This window comes from Podarcis tiliguerta (genome assembly GCF_965153285.1).
Source record: "Podarcis tiliguerta genome assembly, chromosome: 12".
NCBI lineage: Eukaryota > Metazoa > Chordata > Lepidosauria > Squamata > Lacertidae > Podarcis > Podarcis tiliguerta.
Window position 1 is genome coordinate 47061214 of NC_139545.1, and position 12097 is coordinate 47073310.

At 38.1% G+C, this 12097-nt stretch overlaps 1 protein-coding gene and 1 long non-coding RNA gene across 7 annotated transcripts in view; one reads left to right on the plus strand and one right to left on the minus strand.

Annotated features, from left to right (window-relative positions):
- Positions 1–12097, plus strand: part of LOC310661107 — a 50949-nt gene that overhangs the window by 36103 nt on the left and 2749 nt on the right. The window contains exon 4 of one of the 3 annotated variants that reach the window (XR_014503720.1): positions 10634–10854. The exons of 1 other annotated variant lie outside the window; for it this stretch is intronic. This is a non-coding gene — a long non-coding RNA (uncharacterized lncRNA). Of the gene's footprint in view, positions 1–597; positions 2960–10633; positions 10855–12097 lie in introns of those variants that run through there. One more of the 3 variants, XR_014503721.1, reaches the window with a different exon arrangement.
- The window catches only part of UBE3C (ubiquitin protein ligase E3C), a 58358-nt gene that overhangs the window by 26707 nt on the left and 19554 nt on the right, over positions 1–12097 (minus strand). For all 4 annotated transcript variants that reach the window (XR_014503654.1, XR_014503655.1, XM_083406148.1 and 1 more), the window contains exons 11-13: positions 7490–7576; positions 5846–6003; positions 4814–5046 (exon numbers count right to left, since the gene is read on the minus strand). Coding sequence is in view for 2 of the 4 variants with exons in the window: in XM_083406148.1 (XP_083262274.1) it covers positions 4814–5046; positions 5846–6003; positions 7490–7576 (478 nt within the window). In the remaining 2 variants the exon portion in view is untranslated. The remainder of the gene's footprint in view (positions 1–4813; positions 5047–5845; positions 6004–7489; positions 7577–12097) is intronic.

Consider the following 12097-nt stretch of genomic DNA (forward strand, 5'->3'; position numbering starts at 1 on the left):
GTGATTTGTGACCATAAAAGAAATTAACACCTATGCAAATATCCAGTTCCTCCAACAGTTACCAGTGCTAAATCACAGGTGATTATTGGAGGGAGGAAAAAGAATAATGCTAGAAAAAAGATGTCACATATTCCCTTCCTTGGGACATTCACAAGATCCAAGAATGCATATGATGATCCAAGACCCAGATCGTAATTGAACATTTTAAGACACTCATCTTTAATTTATAAGACTAAACAAAATCCCTGCCCTTCCCATACAGTTATATCAAGTTTGAAAGCAGCGCAGTAGATGTATGGCACTATGCTGTACAGTATGGAGCCAATAGGGGTTTTCTTTTATTTAAAAAAATGTAATTACTTCAATAATGTCTCAACTGGTGCATTAGTGGGCAGATGCCAAAAGGAGCAAAAGAACTTAATGGACAATCAAAAAGGTTTCCTTTCCACATACTGAAGATATTTTTTTTAATGACCTGGTTTATTAAGTGAACTTTTTACAGGTTAGAAAACTACTGGTGGGGGGACCATTAGGAGATCTGCATGATTATGCAGAATCTTTTTCACCACTTTTTGCCCTTTGTAAAATTCAATGCAGGTTAGCCAAGTTGGTCACTCAAGCACTGATTCCATTAGGCCCTGATTGCAAACGTCATGAGGTATTGCATGTGAAACCTTTCAAGCACTGAGGGAAGTAATCTGAAAGACATTCAAAGAAATTAATCTGAGGCAGAGATAGTCTTTATTGCTTCTTCTTCTTTTTGAAGGGGGGGTTGACCAATTTCCTACCAGCCTGCTCAGGAACACACCAGAGCAGGGGGGCATTTACAAAAGGGAACCATTCTTTATTCTAAAAACGAGGCAAGAACATAAAGAGCCCTGCTGGATTATTCCAGAGGCCTATCTATTCTTGTCCAACATCCCTTTTCTCACAATGACCAATTAAAAGCCCATGGGAAGTGCAAAGGCAGGATGAAGAATCCGAATTGTAGAGTTGGAAGGGACCCAACGAGTCATCTAGTCCACCCCCCTACTATGCAGCTCTTACTGTCAGAACAGTGTTTGAAACTCCCATTGTTCTAGGTGTATTTTGCCACTGGGAATTTCATTAGCGCGAGCAGTTTCTGAGCTCTGGGCGCAGGACTGTGCCTAAGATTTCAGATTAAACTGCAGAGTGGAAGGAAAGGGTTACCTTTTTCTGCCTCCCCACTTCCAGCCACTCTCTGAAGACTGGAGAAGAGACCCTCTTAAGAATATTAGAGGGGTGGGCAGGGGAAGGACTAGGCCATGTGAAAAATGAACATAGTATTTTAGCTGCCGTTCATTCATTTTCAAGCTTTGTATTCTTGTTATTAAAAAGATGTGCCTAGACATTCAGTTGCTGCGCCCATAACCTAGGTTCAAAGTGCCATTTAGCTCTTAGCTTTCATATCTCAGTTTCTAACACTGTCAGAAAGTTGATCCTAATGTTTAGGCAAAATCTTCTTGTAATTTGAATCTGTCTGAATTTAGTATTCAGAAGCATGCGGTGTATGATTATAGAAGTAGTGCCTGGCTGTTGATTGCCTTATCCTCCATTAATTTGTCTCATCCCCTTTTAATGCCACCCATGTTGTCAGCCTGTGGAGTGAATTCCTATGTGCTGCACTTCCTTTTATCTGACCTGAATCTTCTACAAACCAGCTTCATGGGGTGACCTTGGGCCCTAGATCAGGGCCCTATTATATTGGGGTGGGGAGAGACAGGGATAATTCTCGAGCCACTTTCTCCATACCATGCCTAATAATTATCTAAATTTCTATCTTGTCCCCTCTTTATTTGGAAACTAAAACTAAATGTAACAGTGTAACTTTAAAAATTATTCTCTTAAGTAAGGTTCCGTTGTTTTTACAAATTGTTTTACGAATCTCTTGAGCTTTTGGAAAACATTTAGAACTAGAATATGAGTGAAAGCATTTTGTTTTTTTGATAGAAACAAAACAAATTCATAAAGTTTGTTAGTTCAATAGGTTTGTATCCAATTTTTCATTTAAAAAATTCTTGGAGAGTGGAAACTAAGGATAGGTCAGGTTTGTCAACAGCAGAAGCACACAAACAAGGATAAAACTATTTGTTTTGAAGTGGCATCTACAATCCCTCTCTTTCAGCTGCCCTTTGGCACGAAAGGAAGAGTAAATTTGTTGCAAACTGGTTCCTTATGTAAGAAGTTACTACTGTACTGTACTTTAGAAGTAGGAATGCACATTGCTTGAGTGAGACACCGATTTCTTCCCTTCTTGGGGCAGAGTTCAAAGAGAAGGATTGAACTGTGCATGTATGTCTAGGTAATGGGAATTTTTTTGTGATGGGTTATCAGTGAGAGCATCACCCACTACAACTTTTGTGCGAAAAATTGAATCTCATGCAAAAATGCAGGCCTTGAAACCTTTAGTACAGACTATATTCTACAAATCTCATTCAATTCGTTTACCATAGACTCCTACATTCACAGAACATGACAGAAGTGAAATTATAATGGGTTGGGTTTATGTTATATCTGACATATAGACCAGAGAGTTGGAAGGGAAGCCAAGGACCATCTAGTCCAACCTCCTTAAATGCAGGAATACACAGCTGTCCCATATGGGGATCTAACCTGCAACCTTGGCGTTATCAGCACTCTGCTTTAACCAGCTGAGATTCTATCATTTTTGTGTTGGGCAAAAGGGATGGGAAACCTGTAGCCCTCCATATGTTAGACTCAAGCTCCCATCAGCCATGGGGTATGTTCAAGGATGATGGGAGTCAGATCTGGAGGACCACGTGTTTCCATCCCTTGGCCACAGAGGTGTATCTTGTGCAGTTCCATTTTTAAAGGCACAGAATACACACAGATTAAGAGAAATGCATTATATGTATTTCTTCTTTGGTGAATTTCTGCAACTTGCTTTTCTTTGTACAATTATTAATTATCAAGACCCACAGGACATAGGCGTTAAAACAGTTCTTTTTGTAGATTTCAACACCAGATAGTTTGCTAAATGGTTGTAAAGATGTACAGCGCAAGGACATGGCATGATTTCATAACATGCAAAAACATATGTTGGGCCTCTCTGCCCAGCTTAACAAACTGAGCATGTAACAGGATAATGAAAGGACATCTAATTAAATAAAATTGTGCAAACAGATATTAGATCAATCTGCAAAAATTCTAACTTTAGTGATGCATTAGGACCGTATTCAACACAATCAAAACATTATCAGTTACTCTCATCACTGGTAATGTCCGTAATGTTCATGCTCGTAAGTGAAATGTGTTGTAAAAATCGGGCAAAATGGGCGGGATAGAGGCTATTGTAGACTTGTAGAATGAATAAGCATTCCTTAATTAGCCCATCAGGTTAAGTGCAAGCATTAATGGGCCTTTCCTAAAGTCTAGCATGACATCTTTCTCCAAACATGGCCAAGAAGAAAGTTCCATTAGCAATATTAATACAAGCTTAGTTGATCATTTTCATTCAATTAACTTCTTTCAATTAAATAGATAGCTTGACAAAAGCAGTGATAAAAGACCTGAAGGGACGGCTGATGACTCGAACTGAACATTAGTGTGTGAGAGGTCGCCAGTATTAAACCGACTGTAAATCTAGCATTCAATTTGGAAAATGCATTTCTTCTGCTTCCACTCCTTTAATGAGTAATTTTAGCTGACTATATGTGTTTGCTGCAGAAATTTCATGGCAAGTCAAGCACTTTCTTGCACAACCGTTATATTCTCGATTCCTAACCCACCTCCTTAGTGTTGTTCAACCTTGGGTTGCCAAAAAGAAAGAAAAAATAGACTGGGTAGAAGACTATTCATTTAGTCTCCCTGAAACACTGTAACTGATGTGCAAACAAAGTCTTGATTTGCTGCACCCATAGGTGGTTGATATCCACACAATAGCTTTTCAGCCAGGCTCTGCAATGTGTATGGTACTCAAAAAGGAGCTTAAGATCATACAGACACCCAAAAAAACAGTACATGAAGTATGGATCATGGGCATAGCTCCAAGATTGTTTGTCTCAACAGAGAAAAAAACAAAAATAGGGGAAAACTGAAGAATGCATTATTAGCCCTACTGATTCACTAACAAAGGGTTGCCAACCAGGTGTCCTCCAAATGTTCTTAGACTACAACTATCATCAGCCCAGCCAACCATAGTCAGGCAACAGCTGGAATGTCCCATGTTCCCCACCCTTGTGTTAACAGAATAGTTTCTTTTAAAAATGAAATAAAAAACCAACTTATGTCATCTATTTTTGTAAAAGACCCAGCTCTAAAGCCCTACTCAGTTTGGTCTTTTTTACTGCATTGTTCCAAACTGTCTGAAAGCAGAGCAATAAGCTCTAAACATGCCAATAGTCATCCATAGGACAATAGGACAATGATGACCCTAGGATACTCATTATTTATGGACATTTAATATCTGCAAGAACTGACAGCTGAAAATCAGTAGCTGATTCAGAAACGAATATAGCACCCATTTTCTACATCACTTCTCCTTTCTGCATCTAAGCTCAAGAAAACTACTTGTTCCAAGATATAATGGCATTTTTAACAATTCTAAGATCCCACTTAAATTCAATTAGATTAAAAGTATACTGCCAGAAATACTATTTTACAATAGCCTTTACAATCAGGAGAAACATACTCTATAAAAAACCCTTTAATTAAAAAACTAATCTCTCTTACTGTCTTTGTAATTAAATCAGGTGCTAACTCCATATGTTATCTCCATGTTTAAAGTGCATGAAAAGGGAAGCTCTATATATAAATCAAAACTATACTGTACCTTAAAGAGTTGAATCCACCGTTTCTGTTCTGTTTGGATGCACTGTTGCATTTCTGTATTTGTGGTGACTCCAACACTTCTAAATGCTGCAATGTATTCTTCACGAACTTCTGGTTTGGTTTCAGGATATGCCAATTTAATGATTCCTAAGCAAGCATCTCGAAGGCAGCGTGATAATATTACCAGTTCTTCTAACGTAAAAGGCATCATCGATGACTGCCTTGGACCTACAACTAGGCAACACATAACTAGAAGTTATTTCTCTGGACCCAAAGTAAAAAGACAGAACTAGAGGAGATATTTTGGTTCTATGCTAATATCTCTGGTTAGAATTATGCCTCTTTGCTTTCAATGTAGCTAAGAGTTAGCTACATTTCTAATATAGCGGAAGTAAGTATAGGGCTTGGGTTTTAAAATTTTTGCATGCCAATTTTATACAAGCAGTGCAAGTCTAATAAAACCTTCCCTGTTGTTTTATCTATGACAATTCAGCAGCAATTTCAAAACTCAAGTTTGGCACTTTATTTTTAACCAGATCCATACAACTTCTAACCCCAAAAGCCCAACACACCTACAAACCATGTAGGGAAGCACCAGAATGCTCCTTTTTACTGCCTGGCTGCTTTCAGTTGCCAAAATAAAGGATGCTTAAGCACCCTGCAGATGACTATTGTGTGTCCAATGGGTTCTGTCCAGCTTGAAAGTCGTAAGTTGCTACAGGCAGGCCTGAATAAAACCCCAGCAAATTTAGCATCATTTCCCCTCCACTCCTGAGAGATATTAAAGGGCAGGGACAGACAAACAACAGGAGAATATTTCAAAATTATGGTATAATTATAGCAACAACAAAACAATGAGACAACCAACAGTTACTCAGTTTTGTAGAATTTTGGGAAATACTGTACACTTCCAGCCCGGGTGTGTGTGGATAATACACATACACACATACATGACCATGTGTTTATAACAACAATATGAGTTTTGAGGGGAAATATTTCACTAGACAAAAGCTGTTGAGGAGGATACTCTTACCTTCTATAGGATCACCAAAGAATTCATTATCATGTATAGAAATAAGCGAGTGACTAAACAAGGAACTAAAAAGATAAAAGAGAGGGATGATCCGACTAGAATCTTCTAAAGACATCGGTGAGCCACGTGATATCACCTGAAGGAGTGGCACCATAGACCTTAACAGAACAGAAGATGAAGAGCAGTCATTAATTTAATCTTAGGACCTGGAAACTGGGGGTGGGGGGGAGGGCTTGAGGTGATTTTTATTTTCCCGATGCCACAATATGGAACAAGTTAAAAATGATGAAATATGCTTTATAGAATCTGCAAATAATATTTTTGGGCCTTTGGATGAAGGGAGGTACACAAAATTATTAAATAAATAAATATTTATTTAACTTACTTATATTTAAAAGGTGGAAGATTCATAATTTATCTTTTAACATGGATTCTAATAAAATAATGTTGGCATTTATGTTTCTGTTTATATAATATTCTCAGGATGGTTATCACGCAGCTGAATATCCCAACGGAACATTAGGTATTTTCTGTCACTTAGCCAGGCATTAAAAATGTTAAAAGCTATTTTATGAATATCTACAGAGAAGACACTAACATACCAGAATGTACAGACATTCATATTAAGAAGTCTTAAACAGCATGTTCTAATTGGAAAAATGAGGTGCACTGTAGTTGAGGGGGGGAGGGGAACCAAAGCTACCGTATTTTTTGCTCTATAAGACGCACCAGACCACAAGACGCACCTAGTTTTTGGAGGAGGAAAACAAGAAGAAAAAAAATCTGAATCTCAGAAGCCAGAACAGCAAGAGGGATCGCTGCGCAGTGAAAGCAGCAATCCCTCTTGCTGTTCTGGCTTCTGGGATAGCTGCGCAGCCTGCATTCACTCCATAAGACGCACACACATTTCCCCTTACTTTTTAAAAGGGAAAAGGTGAGTCTTATAGAGCAAAAAATATGGTAAATTCCCAGGTGGATGGGCAGACGTGATAGGTGTATCAGTGCATCACAGTATTTATAGAGACTGATGCAACTTCAGGATCAAGAGCCAGCATGAACAACCATATTTTGGCCTAGTAAGGTTAACAAATATAATTTCATTTCATCTTATGCAAGCTAAATTGGTTCATCAATAAGAATAGCTAGCTCACTAGTGAAATTCTGCAAGTGTAAAAGGGCTGCCCCCCATTATACAAATCATAACTCCCATTCATGTGTTTGCTCCTCCACATAATCAACATGGTATGGAAAAGAGAGCATACATGAGTAAACTCACCTTGGGCTGCATTCCCAGTTATCCATATAAATATGCTTTTTTAAAAGTGTATTTTGTTTTTAGATGATGCCTAGGTGTGTTAAGAACTAAGAAGAGCCTTGTTGAATCAGACCAAAAGCCCATCTAGCGCCCAGCATCCTGTTCTCAGTGGCCAACAAGATGCCTTTGGGAAGCCCGCAAACAAGACATCAGGCATCGTTTTAGAGGAAACTTCCTTCTTCATTCTCACATAAGAGGCAGTGCCCCTTAAGATGGCACCTCCTGTCTCCAAGTACAACACACCTCCCATTTATTCTCACACACTGTTTGGTTCTGCACTGGCACACACTGCTCCATTTACATTTAGATTATAAATGAATATGACGTACCCAGTAATCATTCGTGTAGTCATTGAGGAGATTAAATACCAAAGATGCCTCAGGAACCTGGCATTAAAAGCCAAGCTGTACAGAAGTCTAAAAAGGAAAAAAGGAAACAGGTTGAAGAATATCGTGTGGGTAATAAAAAGCATCTTTGTCAACTTTCATTTCAATATTTATCTCAAAGCAACATGCCTAAATAGGTATTCTTTCCAGCACTAGTCAACTCGCTTTATTTTATCTCTGTTTTAACTGTACAGATGCCTTCCAAATGTAAAGACGATAGCACTCATTTACCATGCTACAAGTAATCAGAGATGATCTGTTAACCTGTTCTTCTGTGCTTCACTAATCATTACAGGGCCCTTCCAAATTATAGTTGTAGTTAGTCACATGTATTCAATTTATTACACAAAAGCTGCTGTGAACGGTGATATTATGGGAAGACCCTTCAACAGAATTATAACCTTCCTGCAACTTTTCAAAAACATTGAGCTTCCGTGCAAAAAACGTTTCACATATTCAAGAACTACTACATGTATTTTTCCATATCTTAAGCCATAAGAGCCTATGGAATTTCCAAGATCACTGAGAAAGTGAATAAAGGTCTTAGTATGGTTTGGTTCTGTAACACTTACCGTAACTGTAATGTGTATCTCCCTAAGGCAGGTGTGCAGAACCTCAGGTCCACAGGCTTAACTAGGACTGCCAGGCCTCGCCATTTGGTCTATAGGGGGTTTCCCCAAAATTGTGCTCACCTGATATAGGACAGGTATTCCTATGGGGCCGAACTGAAATGGAAGAACTGGGAGCGCACCAATTCTTCCTTTCCATCCACTGGCACCTTTTTCTCTCACCCAGTGGCAACAGCAAAAGGTGTTAAAAATTTAAAGCACTGAATTTTATTCTGAAATAAATAATTATAGCTGAAAATAAATAAAGGTAGGTGGCCCCAGGCACCTGTCAAAATGGCCTGAGTTGGTGGTGTTTTAGAGCCACTTCCCAACCCAACTAAGAGGGAAAGAGTCCAGGAAGCCAGCAAATTCCTTCCAAAGCTACATCTACTATTACCAATCCCAAAAGGAAAAGCTTTGAAATTCCCAGCAAAGTGCACCCTTATCTACAACCACAGCTCTATAAACAATTAACGCTTAAAGAATTCAAATGAAATTAAAACAAGATTTAAATGGCCTTTTTCCATTTCTGGCAGCAATTGTAAAGCAGCATACCCCAATTACTTATGTACATTAACACATCTCACCCAACACATATTATCTGTTAGGATATTTTATTTTCTCTAGCTTTTAGTAGCATTTGATTGTACTGCTGTTTTATTACTGTCTGCTAATGGAGTCAGTTTTAGTATTTTGTTTTAATTGTTGTAATTTGAATATACGTATTGTTTTAAAATGTTATTAGCCAGCTTGAGAGTCTTTGACTGAGAAACAAAATAAAAATATTTTAAATAGAACAAATATGGGATAACTAGCTTCAAATAATGGGGAGTTGGAAGGAGGAAGTATCCAATTTCAGCTTGAACTACTGGGCTGCCAAAGGCCTCCAAGGCTTTGTCTTTATTTATTTTACATCTCTTAAGTTTAAGGGAAGAGTTGGGTAAAGAACAGCAATTTTATGTGAATCCTGCAGATTCTCTAAGCAAGCATCTAGTTGTTCACAAAGAGTACATGATTTGTGTGTTTTTGGCAGAAGGGTATCTTGTGCACCCTTGGCTTCTCTTTTTTTATTAAAAAAGTGTAAAATTATTTCTGTTGGAATGGGAGAGATTAAATGACCCATTAAGCTTTATTTAGCTGAGGTGATGCTGTAAGTTAATTAGTTAAAGGCAAGATTTTCTGGCTAGGTCATAAATTGGGCCCAGTTTCCCACAGAGACCATTTAAGTTAATGAAGAGAATACAATAGAATGAGACAAGCTCATACAGCTGGATAAAAGGTCACCACAGTAGGGCAACACATTTTGACACTTCCTTCAAACTGGAAGGTGCTACAGGTAGAAGATAACAGATGTGACTGCAATTACATAAGATTACCGTAAGTGAGCCATTCAGAAACACCAGCAAGGAACTGTAAACAAATGCTGCCTTTCTGCTAATGCCTGTCCAGGACTTCTATCCTGCACAAACAAGCAAGATGCTCTTTAGATATTTTTATGCAGTGTGGCATGCGGATTTTAACACAAGTTCAGAATAGTAATTTCACGATACATTGATAAATGTTCTTCACTTTGCAAAGAAAGTTTCCGTGGAGCACTGCTGCTTCCCAGAGGTGCCTTGAACAGTTTTCTGAAAACATAGGTTCTCTCTAACTAGAAAGGCAAATATTCCTGAGTCTCGTTCGCTTAATGTTAGAAGATGAGCAGTTCTCATCAGGGTGGATTTGATTTAAATCAAATTGATTTAAACCACGAATTAAATCACAATTTAAATCACTAGTCAGTAAGACTTGATTCGAATCTTTTTTTTTACAAAAAGATATAATCTTAATATTTACAACAAGATGGTGTACTTTATTGGAAGGAGAAAAATAATCATTTCCTTAATAACAATTTAAACAATTTATTTAACTGAAACAATAACTTTACAGCATATGTATCCATGTTTGTTAACTGATGTGGTTAAACAATTTTTTTTAAAAAAACCCCACACCTTAGACTGAATTTTAGCACACATGAAAAACTTAAAATAAATCTTATTTCCTGATGAATAGCCTTTGGACTATAATGTAACATAAATAGAAAACTATATTTAGAAAGATTTTTCCGCCAAAAGCATTTTATTTTAAAAATTCAATTTAAATTTTAAAAATCTGATTTAAATAAAAAAATATGGGATTGCTTGCATGCAAAGCATGTGCTCTACAGCCCTTGTACGTCCTTCCAGTTGCTGCTGTACAACAAATTCCATCAACCCCAATCAATGACATACGATATCTTTGTCATCGTCCCATACAGAACAATGAAATTGGAAATCTACATAAAACATTCAAAAACCCCTAAAAACTCTGAAACCCCATTTTAAAATACAATATACTATAAAGACTCCTTATGCTGCGTTTAGAACCAGAATTGCATTTGCGTAGAAACTATTTCTCAGGCAGCTAGTCCTGGTCTTTATAACCCTATACCTTCTTCCAGAAGGCAGAAGCTGAAAGAGATCATTACCAGGGTGCGTACTATCCTGCGCTATCTCTGCATCTTTCTTAAGGCACCTGACAGCATAGTCAATAGTGAGGGATGATGGGAACCACAGTCCAGCAACATCTTCAAAGCCAAAGGTTAGCCACCCCGCACTAGTCTCAATCTGTTTTTGTCTATAGTCAACAGAAAAATCCAGAATCCTCTACAATGTTCCTGAGAGCCCCCTTCCAAGCCTAAATTTGGTTCTAGCTACCCGTGGTTCCAGCTTAGCCCTGACCCAAAGCAGGTGCAGCACACAGCTATAGTTAATGGTAACAGATCAATAAAAATGTATTTAATAGAGAGCAGTAAATACAATATTTTAATTCTTCCATAGAGAACAACTTTCCCAGAAACGGAACTGGAAATCAGTATATTGCTCTAATTGAATACTTTGGTCTTGGAGTGTAGTAGGGCATTCCAACAATACAAACACCATTTTTCATTTAGTATTCCACCCCTCATAACTAGAAAATAAAAAGTAGAAAGGGGTGATCAAGAAAGGAAGGTAGAGCGCCCTTATTTTTACTGACTGATTACATAAAAGTGAATTTATGCAGGTACACATATCCTGCATGCCAAGGTGCACCTGCCAGAAATCTCTCCTTTGTCACCCAAAGAAGAGAAAGGCAGGCAGTAAAACAATTAAAAGCAGGCCCCTTTGGGTTAAAGGTGAGCTGTGGGTCTGAAAGGGCTGCCAGCCTAACATGCACACAATTAAAGTTAACCACTTTCATAACCTGGAAGCAAAACCAAATAAATTCACACAAAGAACTACAGGATTTTAAGCACAGCTCCTTGGAGGAAATAGAGGCTGTCGTCATACAATTAAGGCTATAGAAACGTCACTAATTAAGCACCTTTACTGCACAGTTCACCAATAAACCACAAGTCAGAGCAATGGTCCATTTAAATCCCTTAATTACTATCCAAGGCAATAGACCACTTGCAATAAAGAGAGGCATACTAATTCAGCTTCTGCTATGATCTCCAGGTCTCACATCCTGTTCTAATGCCATTAGTTGACAAAGAACTAATTACCCTAATCAAGTGATCACAGTTTCACTGACATCTTACTTCCTTGAGTAGCTATAAACACCAGTGGGCTAAAGAGACTGCACCACTTAGCTTTCTATATCGTTGTTTACCAAGCAGTTTGAGTCAACTGTAGTAGGGCATTCCCAAAATACCAGGAGTATTTATGGTATTCCCAGTAACTGTGCAATTCACCACTTCTTGTGAGTTTAAAATTAAAGAGGCTGCTGTACCACTTATTCGTCGGGGGGGGGGGGTGTCAGCCAATGCCAATCACTACCTCTTATATTTTTCAGTATTTTATGAAGGTCCACAGTTACATTTAATGTTTAAGTCTTTCTAATCAACACCTCTCACATTTAGCTAACCCCTTAAAGAGGCGGGCCA